The following is a 17,981-nucleotide window of genomic DNA, read 5'->3' on the forward strand; positions in this document are numbered from 1 at the left end:
TTATTTAGTGAATTTCATAGATTGAGATTTAAACTTATCAGTTCTATATAAATTAACAAAAATTAAACTAATTATCGTAAATTTTAAACTAATAATACTGAATATCAAGGTAACTTATTTATTAAAAATATTAGATTAATTTAATTTACATTGTGAAAATGGTAGAGAATTCAGTACGTGGCTATGAGTATGTTAGAAAGACGTTAAAGTGATGAAATTTAGAAAAATACAATCAGAATTGCAATGATAAATGATTAGAAATGAATAGGGGCAAAATAGTAAAAACAGAAGCTAAAACGCTATTCAAATGAACAGTAACTTCTAATATATGACAAAGGGCAAAATGGAAAAAAGATGGAAAAGATGTGGTTTAATTGGAAAAATACTATTTAGTAAATATCACAAGGGCAAAATGGAAATAGTATGAAAAATGGATATGGTTTTTGTGGAAAAATACTATGAATAGTGTTTTTAGATTTTGTTTTAGTATATATATAATTTTTTATGACATAGTTACTGTTTCATCATTCCTTCAAATTAAGTTTAAAGTGAGTTTTGAGTATTCATTAATTAGATTTGGGTCAAAGGAAGGAACAATACATTACAGCACACGCATTTCATAGAATGAAGTGCAGTGGATGAGGGCCCAATACAAACAAAAACGCATGCGGATGGCTGCTTTGGTGTCCGGCTCCCATAAATCTTCATTATGTACGCCTTGTCGTTTTCATTGTTGTCCCCACCATCCTATAACTGAAAAGGAAAAACATAAACAATCTCTGTCCCTCTTTTCTCTGTCAACGGAAAGACGAGGATGTTGATCGTGAATGCCCTAGCCCTGGCCAGGACCATGTTCTCCATTAATGATATCGTTTTCGAGCCTGATGACATTGAGTTTGGGAATGTTTGGTGGTTCGTTTATGCCGGTGTGTCTTGCCTGCTTGTACTCTTCGCCGGAATTATGTCCGGCCTTACGTTGGGCTTGATGTCTCTAGGCCTTGTGGAGCTCGAAATTCTACAGAGAAGCGGCTCCTCCACTGAGAAGAAGCAAGCTGGTCCCTACAAATCAATCCTTTTTACACTGTTTCTCATTTACTCACCTTGCTATTTGGTCAATTTTGATTTTTCTTTTTCTTTTTTTTTTTCTTGAATTGTGTTTGGTTAGTGAAAATCTTTTATGATGGAATGTTTGAAGTTCATTTGTTGACCTATATTTTGGTTCTTCTACATGCAGCTGTTATAATACCAGTGGTTCAGAAGCAACACCAACTTCTTGTAACTCTGCTTCTCTGTAATGCTTGTGCTATGGAGGTAGCTAAAATTTTGGTTCACTGATAATCAAATCAAGATATAATTAAAACAGGGTTGCACTGTTCGCTGATTTGTTCTATTTTCTCGATTTCTGCTCTGCAGGCCCTTCCTATATGCCTTGATAAAATCTTTCATCCTTTTGTTGCTGTTCTGCTATCTGTTACTTTTGTCCTTGCTTTTGGGGAGGTACAATGTGCTTTGACTTGGTTATGCTTATTTGTAACAGTTACACTCTAGCTTAACTGGGACTAATTTACTTCTAATTTATGCTGGATCAGGTAATTCCACAAGCAATTTGTTCGAGATATGGACTGTTTGTTGGTGCCAATTTCGTTTGGCTAGTGCGTATTTTGATGATCATCTGCTATCCCATTGCTTATCCGATAGGGAAGGTAAACTTTTTCATATCACATGTTACTAGCAGACAAAAGCAAACATACTTTTGCATTGACTGCCGCGAGACATTTGCAATTTATTGCAATGGGGCTGGGGCAACCTTTTTCTGCAAGACGCTTAGGGATAGTACAATATGAGGTTCCCGCATTATGACTAGATATTAAGCTTTTGAAGCATTATATGTATTATGAAGAAGTGAAAAGACATTCCATGTGATATGATAAGTTGATGTCCATCAAATTACCCTATGAGTCAATTACTGAATTTATGATCATATCAAATTTGATGTGGTTTCAGATTCTGGATGCTGCACTAGGACACAGTGATGCTTTGTTTAGACGAGCTCAGCTTAAAGCACTTGTCTCTATCCATGGCCAAGAGGTAACACATATTGCTTTACCGTATGGCATATAACTGCTTACATTTATCCAAAATGTTCTAATCTTTAGTTCTATTGTTGGTCTTATTGATTTTTTTGTTGTTTTTCTTGCACGATGAAAAAGTTTTGGGTGTGATATAGCAACCTCACGTGCTTGCTTGTAAATTTGACAATTGAGTTTGATGAGATTGCTATAGAACGATTTTAATTCTCTTGGTTTTATCATTTGTTAACATACTATTTCCATGCATTTTAGGCTGGCAAGGGGGGTGAACTCACACACGATGAAACAACAATTATCAGCGGAGCACTAGATCTAACTGAAAAGGTAGCTATTGCTGCAGTAGCTATTAGTTGTGGTATTTGCAATAATAGGACTGGCCTTTATTTTTTTTACATAAATGAAAGGCTGCTTTTATTCATTTGAACTATATCTGCATATAACAAGGCTATTGTATTGTTGTTGTTATTATTATTATTATTTTATTTTGTTTGGATATACAACTACTCATTTGCTGGATGAAAAAGTAACATTTGTGTGTATTTTTCTTGCTTTTATTTTGTAATTTCTGCTGGTATGGCTTTATGTTTGGCCAATCTTTTCATGATTTATATAAGTTCTGGGCTTGCTCATTTTTTCATTTGGACAATTTCTAAGACCCCTGTAAAATGATCTTCTGATGCTTGTAATATGCAGACTGCGGAGGAGGCTATGACACCTATTGAATCCACATTTTCTTTAGATGTCAATTCAAAATTGGACTGGTGAGTTTTTGTTATGAATTTTCTTACTTTTAACAGATTGCTTTTGCATGACTTTTTATTGTTGTAAGATCACCATTATCTAGAAATTACATCTTTATACTTTAAATATGAAGAGACTGATTCTACTGCTGCAACATAGGGAAGCAATTGGAAAAATTCTTGCTCGAGGTCATAGTCGTGTTCCTGTCTATTCTGGAAGTCAAAAGAACATTATTGGGCTCCTTCTGGTGAGTGTGAAAATAGAAACTCTAATTTCCTTATGTTGAAAGTGACTTCTTGGTATCGTTGGCCAAGGTAATTTAGAAGTTGGTTACTTAATAATTCTACTTTGACCGGCATTCAGGTGAAAAGTCTGTTGACAGTTCGGGCAGAAACAGAGACTCCAGTCAGTGCAGTATCCATCAGAAGGATTCCTAGGTGTGCTCTTGAATCCAATTTTTCCCTTTTTTTATTTTCTTTTCCCCTTCTATTTAGTTCTTTATATCAAAAGTAGGTTTTTTTTATGCCTGAACATGCCAGGGTTACATCAGATATGCCTTTGTATGATATACTCAATGAGTTTCAGAAGGGAAGCAGCCATATGGCAGCTGTAGTGAAGGTTCATGCAAAGAGCAAGAAATTCAATAATAGCAAATTTGCCAATGGAGATTCTGAGTTAAACACACCCTTGTTAAACAAGCATGATGATAAATCAGAAAGTGTCATCATTGACATTGAGAAAGCTGCAAGGCCTACCACAATCAAGGAAAATCTAACTCTTGAACCAAATGGTGTAGCTACAAACATGATGCCTCATTTGTCAGAGGATATTGAAGATGGGGAAGTCATTGGTATTATCACATTAGAGGATGTTTTTGAAGAACTTCTGCAAGTAAGTCTTTTCCACCATTTTCTGATGGTTTCACTGACTTTGACTCGGCTGTGGCTCTAACTTGAGAAAGTGTCCCACCTTTGGTTTCAAAACTTCTAATTTTATCTGTTAAAGTATCTCTGCAGTTTCTTTATGCACCAAATTTCCAAAATGAAAATGTTTGGTGTTTTTTTTCGCGCAATATTATGCAGGAGGAAATTGTGGATGAGACAGATGTATATGTAGATGTACATAAAAGGTATTGATGGATTTGATTTTCCTGGGTCTGATTATATAGTGAATTTACTTGTTCATATCACGAATGTGGAGTGTACATTTTTCAGGATTCGTGTGGCAGCTGCTGCAGCTGCTTCTTCTGTTGCACGAGCACCATCCAATCGAAGGTTGTCTGGTCAAAAGCCTGCAGTGAGTAAACACTTTGTTAATTCTTGTTTTCATGTCTGATTTAATTGCTGCTTAATAATAGAACCAGTTAATAATGATGGTTAATTTTGGATAGATCACATTTGTTCAAATCAAGAAATGCAAAACTTGAATCTTTTTCTCCATCTTCCATTTTGAGTATTTATGCTAGCCTGAAAGTAAAAATTACAGACATGGTTTCTTCAGAAGTACAAATTATTTGATGGAGCAAAATATTTGGAATTTGGAAGAGCATTACAGCATCAAACTTATAAATTTTGTTGATCCTTTGTCAGCGCAAAGCAGTGAACTGCACACTTTTTATGTTGATATCTATTCAGAGATGCTGGCTTTATAATATTTTACCTGAGTTTAGTTTTTTTGTTTTTTTTAGGGAGGACAAGGTAAACAGAACAATATCCCAAAGAAGTCTGGAGGATAATTGCTGTCAATCGAGAGTTCTACCGAATCTAACAAGAGTCACCTGTGCCAGGCAATAAGAGGCGACTGCGTGATTCCAGTTAGGCAATTAAACAGCAGCAGTTTCCAATGTTTTATTTCTGTTCCACTGGAGCCTCTGTAATCAGTGTGAATGGCCATTTGTAATTTTGAAAAGGAGTTAGGTCGACCACCTTGCAGTATCATGTCTCACTCTTTCTCTCTGTATACTCAATCTTTGTCCACAGTAAATTTGAAAATGGACATGAATATGAAAATTCTGTGTAGTGTCCTGTGTTTGGTAATGTCACATGCATAGTCTCAGTTAGGTAGCGTCCTGTGTTATGTTGGTCAAATAATATTGTAAAGAATTTGAGTCTTTAAACACTTTTTAAATGAGTAACTTGTTTCTTTACGCGAAGTTGGGCTTAGTTCAGATTATGGTTGAAGTGAATTTGGACCAGAGCCGCTTTTGTTTCCTGTCTTTGGAATCGGAACTGGCCAGAAATGGCGCAGGATTCTTGTCTCTATAAATGGCCGAAAAAGGCAAAAGAAAACAAAAACCGGAATTGGCATGGAAATCAGGCCGAAACCAGAAAGAGTGAATTCGGTCTCATTTTATAATTTTCTGTGATAGAAACTACCGGTTCATTGAACCAGCCACTCCATTAACAAGGCATGCCTACAAATTATCGGAGTATATACGTACATGCTCACTTTTCCCTTTTTTTCTTTGTTTTTACAGAAATATAATTCTATTTTCATTTGTAAAACATTTATCGTTTCTTTCCGATTACTCTGACATTTATATTATAGAATGTATATATCCGTAAAGAGAAATCACGATTTGAATCCTTTCAATCATAAAATTTTTTTTTTAATTTTCATAAAAATTTTTCATTAATTTGATTAACTACGAGAAAAGAAAAGGCTATCTTTACGGTCCATCGGAAGTGCAAGTGTTATTTCATGTTGCTGGATTTCCCAATAAATAAAAAAATATTTTTATTCTCAAATTATTAATGACAACAGAAAAATGCATCATTGAGCCAATGAATAGAATTGTCTCCTTCGATTGGACTGACCCATGATGTGACAGAATCACCAATGATGTAGGTGTGAAATACAAGTTTATATTTCATGTGACTCTGAATAAACGAAAATTGATGAAAGTTCAAGGAAAACGCACGCCCCAAAATTACCAATATAACCATAAATTATAAAGAAACGAGTAATGAGTCGCATAGCGTCTCCCAATATCGCGCACTAAATCTCCACCATGCAAAACTACAATGTACAAATTCCTAACAACCAATCCAATCCCCATGAAAATAAATCGATAAACAATACTGATTACTATCCACTTTTACTTAAATACCCTTACGCCTTTTCCGGTATTACATTTCTATCCAATTCCTTAGTTCCTTGGTTCACCTCCTCTTGTCAGCCGACTTATTTTCCCCAAAAACGAACACTACAAATACCCAGCAAAACCCCTTCGTCTTTCTCTGTCTCTCGATTCATTATTCTTTATACGTCCTTTCGAGTTTCGATTTCTCTAGAACGTGAGCAACCGATAGGTCAGTACTTCTGCTTGTAATTCCTTCTGTTTGATTGCCGAGAAAAACGCAAAGGGACGGGAAGGAAATCCAATACTGTACTCTTTTTTTATTCTGTTGAAATTGATCTCAGTTTCGAGTGATTTAAACCTAAAATTCGAGGTTTTTTTGTTTATTCCTTTTATTTCGTGGTAATCTTTGACCAAAGAAGCTGAGATTACAATCTCTCTGTTTTTTTTAATCGAGAATTACCTATCGATTACTGATTTTTAATTTCATTCAATTGTCAAATTGGAGGAGTTAATTTTTCTGTTAATGTTGCAGATTATTAGCCGTTAAACATGGGTTTCAAAACAGTTCATGGAAGCTTGATGGAACTGTTTCCGCAGGTGTCTGTCTGACCTCATAACTTTGCTTATGCTTAATTAATGATTACTTGCTCGTTTACATGTGTGAATATTTTCAACTTATCAAGTGCTAGGATAAGAAATTTCTACTATTGGAGGCCGCAAAACCTGATATGCCTACTCAATAACTCGATTCTCGTTAACTTTGAAATGCATTTGCTGATTCCTTTTAATGTTTTACCCATTATCTGCCTACGAGGTAGTGCCTTGGCCATGGACAACTTGTTTTTGTTTATATGGATCTGCAAGCATGGAGAATTTTTTTTCTGATTCACCTAATAATTCTTTTAGATGTTTTCTAGTCGGGTTTAACTGTTAAACTTTAACCTGTCCTTTTGGTTCTTATTTCTGACCGTAGCATTTATCTTTGATCTTACTGTCAATAGGTTGATTGGCGCATTTTAAAGGCTGTTGCTATTGAGCACCCCAAAGATGCTAATGCAGCTGCTGAATATGTTGTTTCCGAGGTTCTTCCTAATCTTCCACGACAGTCCATTCAAGGTTCTCCTCATGAGGACTGCAGTACAGGTGGTGTCGCAGGTGGAAGAAGTAATATAATTGACGGTAAGTCCTATTGAAGGCTGTTCTACATGCACGATACAAATTAAAATCAGAATTTTGTTGTTCCATTTTGGCTTTAATTTACTCTTGTGATTTTGTGGGTGGCAATGATGACTGTAGTTTATACACCCATTACCCATTACCCATTACAATGGTTTCCTAGGGTTTATTCATTCATTTTATTGAATTATAATATGCAGCTGAACACGAGGAACAAACAGAATCATCAACGCATCAGGATGTTGCTTTAGATTTGCCATCAATATCAATACCAAGCGAGAGTACCTGTACAAATGATATTACTAGTGTTGTCCATCGTTCTGATTCAAGTAATCAAGAAAAGGCACCAAGTCCAACTGCAGTGTTACCTTGTGACTCAGAAGTTCAAGGTATTCAGGTGCATGGAAATGTTGAAAATGAGGAACTAATATTGTTGGTAAGGCCTCAACGCCAAGAAGATGTCCAGTCATCTGCAAATCAGACTTCTGAACTCATGTCAACTGCTTCTTCATATGAAGAAAATACTAATCTAAGCCAGGTATTTGTTAGTACTGAAACTGAGGTGCCGGCTTTATTGGGTAAAAGCCCAGACATTAATGTCAGTGTTGGGCATGAGGAAACTTCCCAATTCCTGCCAACTACTTGGATGGTGAAAAATGGTAGTTCTGGAGGCAGCTCGAATGAGCATCGTGGCAAGTTGAAAGATATTAATGGTCTCTCAGCTGATGATTTTGACATGCCTCAATCTGGGACATGTCCTCATGTAGAGTCTGTAAATGTCACTGATATTTTTCTCAAAAATTCTGTCGTTGAAGAGACAACAGAAGTTGTTCAGGATCATCTTCAACTGGTGACTTCTGCTGCTCCTATTGATAGCTGTAAGACCTTGAAGTCCAATGAGGACATCAGAATAGATTTTCTTGAAGATATTGTTGAAGCTGCTAAAAACAACAAGGTATTTTAAGGCTGGTTTGGAGTTTCAAATGGCCACCATCACTTGAGACTATTTGTATGATGTGTTATGCTAATTTTGAAAGTAAACTGATGCGTGATTCCATTTTCAATTTCAACAAAACAATCTTTGTCTATTATGAACAATAATAAAACTATAAATCTATGGTTAACATGAATTTCCTCCATACATAAAGCTGAGGCATGAACAGAGGTCTCTTTCTTATTTGCTTATACATTCCAATCGATAACAAATTCACATTTCTTTTGTTGATTTCATGATGCAGAAAACTTTGTTTTTAGCAATGGAGTCGAGTATGAACATGATGAGACAAGTTGAGCTTCAAGAGAAGCTTGCAGAGCAAGCAAAAGAAGAAGCTGCTAGTGCAGGTTTGGATATTCTAAAAAAGGTGGAGGAACTTGAACAGATGCTGAGACATGCAAAGGAGGCAAATGACATGGTACTACAGTTTTATTTTCTCTGTAACCACTGGTCATAGATATGATTACATATTGGTTTAACAGCTGATAATAGATGCTGAACTTTTTTCATTGCTTTTGCAGCATGCAGGGGAAATTTATGGTGAGAAGGCAATTCTGGCAACTGAAGTGAGGGAGTTGCAGGGTCGGCTACTCAGCTTGTCTGATGAAAGGGATAAAGCTCTTGCAATACTTGATGAGGTATTCCTTATAATGAAGTTGATTGTTTCTCTGCTTCCTACTTGTAGATGTTGAGTTGCTACTGTTGTCTGTCGGTCATCTCCGTTCATGACTTGCTTTGAGTATATTTCTTAAGTATTCAGTGACATGTTGAGATTGGTACTAAATAACATTATTCACATTTTGCATCTATATTTGGATTTCTAGTAGGAGAAACATACTGAACTAAAATTAATTAATTTTACTTATTATTTATCTATCTATATTGAGTATTGCTTCTTCCATTATTATCTATTGTTTGTGCGATGTATTCTCTAGTCAACACAAAGCTTTAATACAAAGGCTATCTTGAGAAATTATCTACGATCCAAAATTCATTTCGTCGTCCTGCAGTAAAACCAAAAGAATTCCTCATGGGTAGCAAATGCATATCCATTAAGCAGGGGAAATTCTATTTTGTGCAATGAATTAATGTTCATTACTTAAACTAAAATTTGGACCCACGCCACTAAAATTTAATGTGAATTTCTTTGTTCTCTTCTTTTCTCCCTCCTGATGATCCCATACAAGGATTATCTTGTCATTTTATGTAAATGATATTTTTACACAGATGAATCAAACACTAGAGACTCGTCTTGCTGCTGCAGAGGAGCTAAGAAAAGCTGCTGAGAAACAGAAGCTGGAGAAGGAAGAATCTGCAAAAAAAGCTCTTGCTGAACAAGAAGCCATCATGGACAAGGTGGTACAGGAGTCCAAGATACTACAAAGACAGGCAGAGGAAAATTCTAAGGTAGTAAATAGTTGCTGCTATGTGATAATTACTGTCATGAAGTCCCAAACAGATAAAAAGAATGATATAATTAATCCTTCTAATTTTGTTTTCTGTAGTTGAGGGAGTTTCTTGTGGATCGCGGTCATGTTGTTGACACATTACAGTAAGTCTTCTCATAACTTACAATTAAAATTAAGTTGTGAATTTGCATAATACAGGTGTCTTTTTCATCATTTATCAATAACCTACAATACCGTTTTTTTGGATTGCAATTGCCCCTAGTGTAACTACTTTTTATCTTAAGACTCGAAGATGATTATTCACTAGGATAGTGGATCCAAAATTCTTGTGGTTGTCACACATTCTTGTCTGTATATAGAAATGATGTTTGTTGTTGTCATTCTTGCAGAGGAGAAATATCTGTTATTTGTCAAGATGTGAGACTGCTGAAAGAGAGATTTGATGAGAATGTTCCACTGAGTAAATCTATTTCTTCTACCCAAACAAGTTGCATCTTAGCCTCCTCCGGTTCATCATCATCTCTAAAAAGCACAGGTTCCATCTTAGGCTCATCCATTAGAAGCAGTGCATCTGATCTGGCTTCTGAGCCAAGGGATACATCTAAGAGCCCTAAAGAGAGAAGCCCTACATCTTCTATTCATGATCAGTCACCTAAAAGCCAACATGAAGAAGACAAGAGGACTGATCGGAAAGAGCTATTGGACGAGGGATGGGATTTCTTTGAAGAACCAGAAATGTAAGAGCCGCACCAGTCTGTAAATGGTGGATAATTATTTCTACATGGATTGCGTATAGCTTTATTGGGTTTTTATTTCTTTCTTTCTTGTTTTAACATATTTAACATTCCATGCGAGTTTTGCAGATTAATGAAACTCTACATATAATGTCTCTACTTTTAGAGTTTATTTTTGAATGACTGATCAAATAATAAATCTGTGAATAAGTTCATCTGGGTACGTTAATCTCATGTGGTTATTATGTTTTGATGCCCCTTTCTCATGATACCAAGTAGATGGAAATTTGCAAGTTTATGCTCAAACCTAGCCTGGTCCACTTGAATAGAACCGAGACCTGACCTTCTGGAATAGGGTAAATGAACATGGTGAAGTTCAAGATATCTACAAAACCTTGTAGAGTGGACGTGTAAAAAACAAAAGTCAAATCCTGACTGCTCTCATTTCCCTTAAATATTCTGGATATGCCAAAAAGGAAATATGGGTTGATCCTACATCTTCTATCCTTCATAAATGCCTTGCCTATGATCTAAGTGAAAACTGACCTATAAATTGCAGTAATCCTAAGATTCACCACACTACTTTATGCGGCATAGTAGCTGCCAATCCTAGGATTAAATCACAATTATGCAAGACAAAAAATTACATGCTCCCCAAAATTTCAAATTCTATGGTAAGGTAAGCCAATTGGGGCAATTTTGTTACCAATTGAAACTGCTGCAATACTTAAAAATCTAAGCTTCCAGTATAAATCCACATTACTCAAGAATTGAATCTCTGGGTAGTCAAAATTGAGTACCACAGTAAGTCCCAAATTCCTCAAAGTTGCAGATCATAAAGCATCATTATACATGAACTTGAAGTTAGTGGGTGTTTTAATGAAACCTCAAAAAGAGCTGAAAGAGGGCTGTTTTACAGAGATTGGATATAAAAAGTGGAGAAAAGCATCCATCATCAGAGTTCTTTTCTATAGTACAAGTATTTCACACATAAAATACACAGCACGTTTCCCCTGCTTTCTAAAACCCTAATTTCTTCAGCTTCCTAAGAATTAGATCAGACAGATTCTACAGGCTTCAAATATACACATTGATCCAGTCAAACCATGTTTCAACATCTAAGCTTCCATTCATTTAACAAAGTCAGTTACTTGATTAAGCCTTCCATTGCCGTTGTAGTTGTTGACCCTTCAACATTAAGATCTAGCTAGAACCAGAAAACTAGTCATGCCAACAAAGAAGCATCACTGCACATCTCCAGATTATGTAAAGTCTCGTTCTTTGCTCTCTAATTTGCTTTGAAAATCGCTGCCATGACCTTACCTTCATGCTCCTCATTGAAAATGCACTTGCAGCCGCCATTAAAGCTGTAATCTTGAGTTTCACTAGTGTAATATATAGTAATAAAAGTTGAGTTATGGCTTGAAGGGATTATGGGACTTTGAGTTATTTATATAAGGGGGCAATGGGTGTAGACTGTAGAAGATATGATTGAAAAAATATGTGGTGGTTGACAAGTTTTGGGCAAATGGGCCATGGTTATAAAACGATGCAAAGCAGACCTGTTAGGGTTTGTCTCCTAGCCAAACCAATTTGAAAAGGACTAGTCATCAACTTCTTTCCATTGAGGCTTATCCTTTGAATGGTATGCTTAACTTCCTTTCATTCATGCACATACATTACACCTCCCTCTTATGGATGTATTAACTAAAATAAGGTAACAGTCTAATGGGTACCAAATGAAAAAAGATTAATCAAAAAAATAATATTTATATAATGCCTTTACAAAATTATTATAGTTTTGTGAAAGAATTTATTCATAATTGTGTTTTTCTTTTATTTAATAAAAAAAAAATAATAAATTTTATAACTTAGATACAATTAGTTAATAATGCATATTATATTTTCTATCTTGTTGAGAAATAAAGAAATAATTTATTTTTCTTAATGAAATATTTGACTTGTTAATTATTAATTGGCAGTTGTTAAATGAAGATGCAATTATATGAAAATGCTAGCAAAGGAAATATTAAAAAGAATGTTGTCACCAAACCTTTTAATCATTATTATAGGTACTTGACTAATTATGGAATGTTGCGATTAGGTACTCCTAATTAAATTCTTAAGGTAACAAATGACCCTCACGTAACAAAATGGTCGATTATATTGACACGTGTTCCATTTGGCAGAAGATTGCAAAATTTTGAGTTTTTTTTTTTTTTTTTTCTTAAGAGGAGAATTGTTTAATTATTATTAGCATGAAGCAATACGTTATGAATAATCAATGAAGGATCAGTAAATTACTCCATTAAACTAGTCATTAAACAAGTAGTTAGAGCTTAATGACATATGCATTAGTTCCAGGTTTCCAACTAATGAACCTACTAATTCTCAAGGTCGCAAAGATAGCCACAATTAAAGGATAACCCCAAAAAAATGACACTTAGCTAAAAATTCTATCTGGCACGAGTAGAGCCCACAACTGGGCAGAAGAACCTTAGCTAGACTCCATAATCACGTGCACCATGTCTAGCTAAGTTTTATAGTCCTAGTCAATCCGACATGCCGGCCACTTATCATTGCTGCCGGCCGTGACAAACCAGTTCAAACTCATTTGCGCCTCTTGTTCCTCTTCGTTTGCTTATGTTTATGGGAGCGTGGGAAGCGATACGACGTTTTCAAGAGACAACCTTCCATTGCCCCAGCGGGGACATGTGGGACCAACATCAACTCATTTGCGGGTGGAGATTGTGACACGTGGAATCACGGGTCATTTTCTCTGACCTTTGGTTAATTAGAGACTTCTGTGTGAGCCCATCTTCACGTGCTGTGGTATGTCCTACTGCTGAGCTAAAGTTTGGCAAGCGGGAAGCTTCTTTCATTCTTTGCGAATGTTATCTGGATTAGGAGAAGAAAACAGAAACCAGAAAGCGATAAGGCCCAATGGATTTGATGTAGATAGACGCAAAGAGATAGGCAAGGATTTGAAGTGGGTAGGCAAGAAAATGGTTGAAGTTTCCATCGAGAAGTAGCCAATGTATAGGTTGGTTCATAATTGGATTGAACTAAATGAAAATGGAAGCTGTCGGGACGATTTTTTATTTTGTTCGTTTGAGTTTAGACTTCAATGATTTTTTTTTAACTTGCGACACCACGTGTTGACACACAGATACAAGGAGACTTACCTTTTTCTGTCTCCTCATATTTTCCCACTTTTTTTTTTTCCAATTAGCATATTAATTAACTTTTTTTTTAAATAGGACCCTTACAATTTCGCGAATCTGATAAAATATGTTTAATTTTTGAGTGTATTCAAACTTGTTTCCGAGTCTATATATATATATATATTCAACTTATTAAAATTATGAATTTTTTTTATCTAATATTTTTCTAAACTTTATATGCTAATAGTTATTATATGCTCACAATTCAATTTATGTTTAAATATATTTTATGAAATAAAAAGAAAATAATACTTTTTGTAATATTACTACAATGATTTCAATTTTTTTTTTGTCCTTTCAAACTATCCATGTGCTTTTTTATCAAAACCTAACCTATCGTGGATAGGAGTTAAGTTTACTCCTATTTCATTTCAGTTGCAACAAAGTATTGCATTTAGTCCGTAATATTTTTCACATTTGAAAATTAATTTATTTCAAAATATTTATCATATTCATAATTTCAAATGATAGTTTCAAAAGGTAATAAATATTTTTTCCCTTATTTACTCTTTGTATATAACCAATAATTATTATCTCAATTTAATAATTTTCTTATAACATTAATATTAAATAAGAATAATATAATCAATTTACTCAATAATTTATTATAATTTAGACATATTTAATGATTTTTTTAAAGAACTTAAAATTTCAAATAGGATAACTGATAGAATCTTATTGCTGAATGTTAATCAAACAGTGCCACTTAAATAACCATTTGCAAGGTGATCGTCCGAGGCTCTGATTATGCAAATCCAAAGCCAAGCAATCAAGATTTCAACCGGACAATCACACATAAGAAGTTTCATTGGAAAAGCTCAATAGGAAGGAACAACTTGATAGCAAACTATCTACAGAGTGTGTATTTTCTAATCTGCAAACCGAATACCAGATATAGAAAAACTTCACTGTTCATAATATACAATAACTAAATTGATAGGAGAGTAGCCTCTTCGCCATTTAAACGATTAACCTCTTCTTTTTGTCTTTTTACTCCCATCTTTTTACAGCATATTCCTCACTTAATTTCCAATGCTTTCTTGATATGATCCTGCATCCAGAAACAAACAAACAACATGATAGTATTCGAGTGATATCAAAACTTTCCAAACATTCGCAGGCTGCCACAAATTCCCCGGTGCACATGGGTGGTACATTACCTCAAAAGACAAAGGATTGGTGGTTGGGCCATAGCGATTGATGACTTGCCCTTCCCTGTTGATTAAAAACTTCGTAAAATTCCACTTTATGCTAGATCCCATAAAGCCAAATTTACTCGCCTTTAGGAATTTGTAGACAGGTGCTGTATTCGGCCCATTGACACGAACCTAAAATAGATGAGAATCTAACATTGGCAAATATCTCCAGGAAGTGAGGATCATAATGGACAAGTATAACAGCTTTTGGTCAGCATTCACCAGATAATTAACATGCATTATTCCACTAAATCATAATGCAATTACAGATAAACAGTCAGATAAATATGAGGGATCTATAGCTATAGAAATTTATTAATAAAAACCTACAGTTAACAAGACATGCAGGTTCAGAAACTACCAAATGTCTAACTTTATGCACTTAATCTCTTAATATGCATGGGAAGTGTTTGGAGTTCAACAAAGTACAAGATAAAAAATAATTTCTTCCCAAAGGATATAGTGATCAAGTTCTGCCAAAGGCTTACATTATGTGCTTCCACTACATGGGTGGTAAAAAAGTAGATCACTTTCCCACCCACTACATGAGCAATTACGATCACTCAATTTCAAATGTTGTTGCTAAACGGCATGACTTTATATGTAGCACTCAAGCAACCACAGTGTCACTATAATAATATGTGGGGTCGAAGTAAAGGACATAGAAAGGAGCATCAAGTATTAAACTAAAACTACCAAACTAGATAAAGTTATTGCAAGTGTAAAGCAAATTCTTGCAGCTTCTGATAGCAAGATAAGAAAAATCTGTTCCATTTTTTAACTCAACTTCATTTCATGGAAAAGATCATCTTTTGCAGTTGAAGCAATAATCACATCAACCACCTCTTCCAATTAATGGAGTAGCAACTTAGTGTAGCATACCTTTTGGAAGATTGGGTATTCAGCCTTGTATCGTGTACAAGCAAACTCTTGCGCATTTTCACTTGACCCAGGCTCTTGTTTTAGAAATTGATTGCATGGAAAAGCCAAGATTTCAAGACCTGAGATTGCATCCATAAACCCAAAGAAACTGTAAAAAAGAACCATTAAAAAGAAAGACATGGAATTGTTGTCACTACATATTATCAAAGCTCGGTGTTATCCACCAGACTGGGTCCTAGATTGTAAAATCTGGAGATCAACATTTTGTATCAACTGGTAGCTCAAAACTTGAACTTGCACCCGCATAGTTGCAAGCTCAAAACTCTTCAATTGCTATGAGCAATCATTACCTAAAAAAGCACATCAACAGCAAACGTGTATACAGATCCAAAGAAAAACTTTCTTGAAGTGAAAATGAGTTTGGGACATCTTGTTTTCTGGACAAAAGGCTCAGTTATGAAGTCACGCTCACATGAAAATAAGAAGCACTCAGCATCCGCAGCCTATATGAGGCCTATTTTAACCATGCCGTTAACTAAATTTTCAATATTTTCTTCTACTGCCTTAACCGGCCGTTTCCTATAAAATAGCAACAGCCATGTAATCTAGAGATACTATCACGCAATAAGCCAATTAGAAAAGAATTAAGCACACCCTTGAGATACAAAAATTTAGAAGAACCTAAACATTTTCAAAAGAAACGAAAAACAAGGTAGAGAGGAAGTTAAAAAACCTTGGTCCTTGTACTTTTTATAAAGCTCAGTCAACTGGGTGTAATTTGAATCCGTAAATCCACTGTTCCAAAGCACCCAAAATTCAGAATTTTCAAATTTCCAAGTAATAATCTCCAGAAGGAAAAAAGGAAAAAAGAAAAAAGCGAGTAAAAAGATAAACCATTTAGAGGCGACATTGACGACAAGGAGAACCTTCCCTTTGTAGACGCTGAGGTCGACTTCCTGGCCTCGCGCATCCTGATCCCAAACAACGAATCCATCAAATATAGTTACGTATCCTGTAAAGAGAGGTTCGAAATTGAAATACAAGAAGAGAGAAGAAGAATACCTTGACAGTGAATTCATGGATTGATTTCTCAGGGACAGATGCAGAACCGCCCATTCCCGCCCGACTGACTGACTGGAAGTCTGGAACCGCCTAAGAACCTTGTGTTGAACGATGGGTTTCTCTTTCGATTTCTAATTAATTCATTATATTCTCAATCGAAAGGTTTGATTTCTCGTTGGCCACTGGCCATGACGAATTATTTGTAGAAGCCATAAATGATTTGCTCCGAACAGGTATTCGATGGATTCAAATCATGACACGTCACTTTTCTCATTACAGACTAATAATTGGGATTATAATACAATTTAACAGTAACATTTCATTTCTTCGCAAAAATTAAAAGATATTAATTTTCTAAAATTAGATAGTAAAATGTCCAAATTGCCTTCTTATCCATGTTAAACTGGTTACGTTTAGATACATCTAATAATTGTTATAACTTTGCCTCTTTAGGGCATTCCATTATATCTGCATTTGTTTTTTTGCTCATTTTTACCTGTAAAAGAAATAATAATGATTACAATTTAGAAACCCATAATTAATAAGTACTATTTATTTAATTTTATTTTTATAATTATTATTTTTATTTTGAAAAAGTTTTTTGTTTACATAATTCTCTTATCTTTTTTTTTTTTTCTTTTCGAATCAAAACATACCTAAAGACCAGCCCCGCATTGCGACGACATTGGAAAAACCACAGTACATACAAAGATTGATCTAAATAATTTCCATATACATAGAATGGTCTAAATAATTTTCAAACACCAATTACTATTCAAATATATTTGAGAAATGCAGATAAATTGGCATCCCAAACACAAAGAACAGCTCAGAAATGAAGACAACATATTCCCCTGCATCACAGTATTACATCATCTGCTGATAAAAGCAATGCACAGCTTTTGTCAATAACATGAAATGCAATTTCAATACTCGGAACAATCTGGGATTTATTTATGAAAACAAAAAGAATAGGCAGGCTTTATTTGTGAAAACAATATGGGACTTGTACAAACACTAATTGGCATCATTTGTCAACGTTGTGAGCTCACAACTCACAAAGTCTTAAAAGAGGTTGGGTGCACTCAACCACCTTGTTGAATTTGTCATTAATGAAAGAAATCATCAAGCACTATATAAGACAAGACTGACAAGGAAAGCTGCATTATCCTGTGATTAAGCCAAAAAATGACAAGACAAATAGCCCCACAATTGACCATCTCATCATGTAACAGCACATGAACTAGAATTAATTGCCACAATAATTTTTATTTGGCATCTCAAAGCTCACAAGAAACAGGAAACTGGCTATTACCTGAAGCAACTAGACATTGAAGTAGTTGAAAGCAAAATCTTCATCTACACAGAGAAGTTACAAGTTACAATATACA

At 35.0% G+C, this 17,981-nt stretch overlaps 4 protein-coding genes across 5 annotated transcripts; 2 read left to right on the forward strand and 2 right to left on the reverse strand.

Moving 5' to 3' along the window:
* The first annotated feature begins 658 nt into the window (after window positions 1-658).
* LOC105650025 (CBS domain protein with a domain protein (DUF21)) lies at window positions 659-4,983 on the forward strand. Of its 2 annotated transcripts, none has more exons than XM_037636629.2 (13): window positions 659-1,055; window positions 1,235-1,311; window positions 1,414-1,497; window positions 1,590-1,703; window positions 2,005-2,088; window positions 2,343-2,414; window positions 2,784-2,851; window positions 2,991-3,078; window positions 3,195-3,268; window positions 3,371-3,722; window positions 3,848-3,960; window positions 4,046-4,127; window positions 4,519-4,983. In XM_037636629.2, exons 1-13 carry the CDS (start codon window positions 815-817, stop codon window positions 4,564-4,566), a joined length of 1,497 nt encoding a protein of 498 aa, XP_037492557.1. In that variant the 5' UTR covers window positions 659-814; the 3' UTR covers window positions 4,567-4,983. The 2 variants fall into 2 exon arrangements, with proteins under 2 accessions (XP_037492557.1, XP_012092283.1); XM_012236893.4 differs by having other exon boundaries at window positions 669-1,055; window positions 3,914-3,960.
* Window positions 4,984-5,981: 998 nt separating this feature from the next.
* On the forward strand, window positions 5,982-10,449 carry LOC105650026 (ELKS/Rab6-interacting/CAST family protein). The gene is made up of 9 exons (XM_012236894.3): window positions 5,982-6,142; window positions 6,446-6,510; window positions 6,915-7,092; window positions 7,290-8,044; window positions 8,328-8,501; window positions 8,605-8,721; window positions 9,311-9,490; window positions 9,589-9,635; window positions 9,882-10,449. The coding sequence occupies exons 2-9, from the start codon at window positions 6,463-6,465 to the stop codon at window positions 10,231-10,233; spliced, it is 1,851 nt and encodes a 616-aa protein (XP_012092284.1). The 5' UTR covers window positions 5,982-6,142; window positions 6,446-6,462; the 3' UTR covers window positions 10,234-10,449.
* Window positions 10,450-11,119: 670 nt separating this feature from the next.
* Window positions 11,120-11,686, reverse strand: RTFL14 (ROTUNDIFOLIA like 14). The gene has a single exon (XM_012236895.4). The coding sequence runs from the start codon at window positions 11,586-11,588 to the stop codon at window positions 11,448-11,450; it is 141 nt and encodes a 46-aa protein (XP_012092285.1). The 5' UTR covers window positions 11,589-11,686; the 3' UTR covers window positions 11,120-11,447.
* A 2,413-nt stretch (window positions 11,687-14,099) lies between these two features.
* GPX5 (glutathione peroxidase 5) lies at window positions 14,100-16,828 on the reverse strand. The gene is made up of 6 exons (XM_089721720.1): window positions 16,591-16,828; window positions 16,423-16,499; window positions 16,262-16,323; window positions 15,529-15,647; window positions 14,611-14,778; window positions 14,100-14,501 (listed from the first exon to the last, which is right to left on the reverse strand). The coding sequence occupies exons 1-6, from the start codon at window positions 16,642-16,644 to the stop codon at window positions 14,469-14,471; spliced, it is 513 nt and encodes a 170-aa protein (XP_089577846.1). The 5' UTR covers window positions 16,645-16,828; the 3' UTR covers window positions 14,100-14,468.
* Between the last annotated feature and the right edge of the window lie 1,153 nt (window positions 16,829-17,981).

The sequence above is a fragment of the Jatropha curcas genome, chromosome 5 (assembly GCF_041381405.1).
Source record: "Jatropha curcas cultivar XTBG-Jc1 chromosome 5, XTBG_Jcur_1.0, whole genome shotgun sequence".
Taxonomy (NCBI): domain Eukaryota; kingdom Viridiplantae; phylum Streptophyta; class Magnoliopsida; order Malpighiales; family Euphorbiaceae; genus Jatropha; species Jatropha curcas.

Bases quoted from the DNA above. Each gene is read 5' to 3' on its own strand.
- LOC105650025 (XM_037636629.2), top strand. From the start codon at position 815: ATGTTGATCGTGAATGCCCTAGCCCTGGCCAGGACCATGTTCTCCATT. The intron at 3,723-3,847 runs GTAAGTCTTTTC...GTATCTCTGCAG, and splicing joins TTTTTGAAGAACTTCTGCAA to TTTCTTTATGCACCAAATTT. The intron at 3,961-4,045 runs GTATTGATGGAT...TACATTTTTCAG, and splicing joins TATGTAGATGTACATAAAAG to GATTCGTGTGGCAGCTGCTG.
- LOC105650026 (XM_012236894.3), top strand. From the start codon at position 6,463: ATGGGTTTCAAAACAGTTCATGGAAGCTTGATGGAACTGTTTCCGCAG. The intron at 6,511-6,914 runs GTGTCTGTCTGA...TACTGTCAATAG, and splicing joins TGATGGAACTGTTTCCGCAG to GTTGATTGGCGCATTTTAAA. The intron at 9,491-9,588 runs GTAGTAAATAGT...TGTTTTCTGTAG, and splicing joins AGGCAGAGGAAAATTCTAAG to TTGAGGGAGTTTCTTGTGGA.
- RTFL14 (XM_012236895.4), bottom strand. From the start codon at position 11,588: ATGGCGGCTGCAAGTGCATTTTCAATGAGGAGCATGAAGGTAAGGTCA.
- GPX5 (XM_089721720.1), bottom strand. From the start codon at position 16,644: ATGGGCGGTTCTGCATCTGTCCCTGAGAAATCAATCCATGAATTCACT. The intron at 16,324-16,422 runs GTTTATCTTTTT...GCTTTGGAACAG, and splicing joins GTCAATGTCGCCTCTAAATG to TGGATTTACGGATTCAAATT. The intron at 14,502-14,610 runs GTAATGTACCAC...TTCTGGATGCAG, and splicing joins CCAATCCTTTGTCTTTTGAG to GATCATATCAAGAAAGCATT.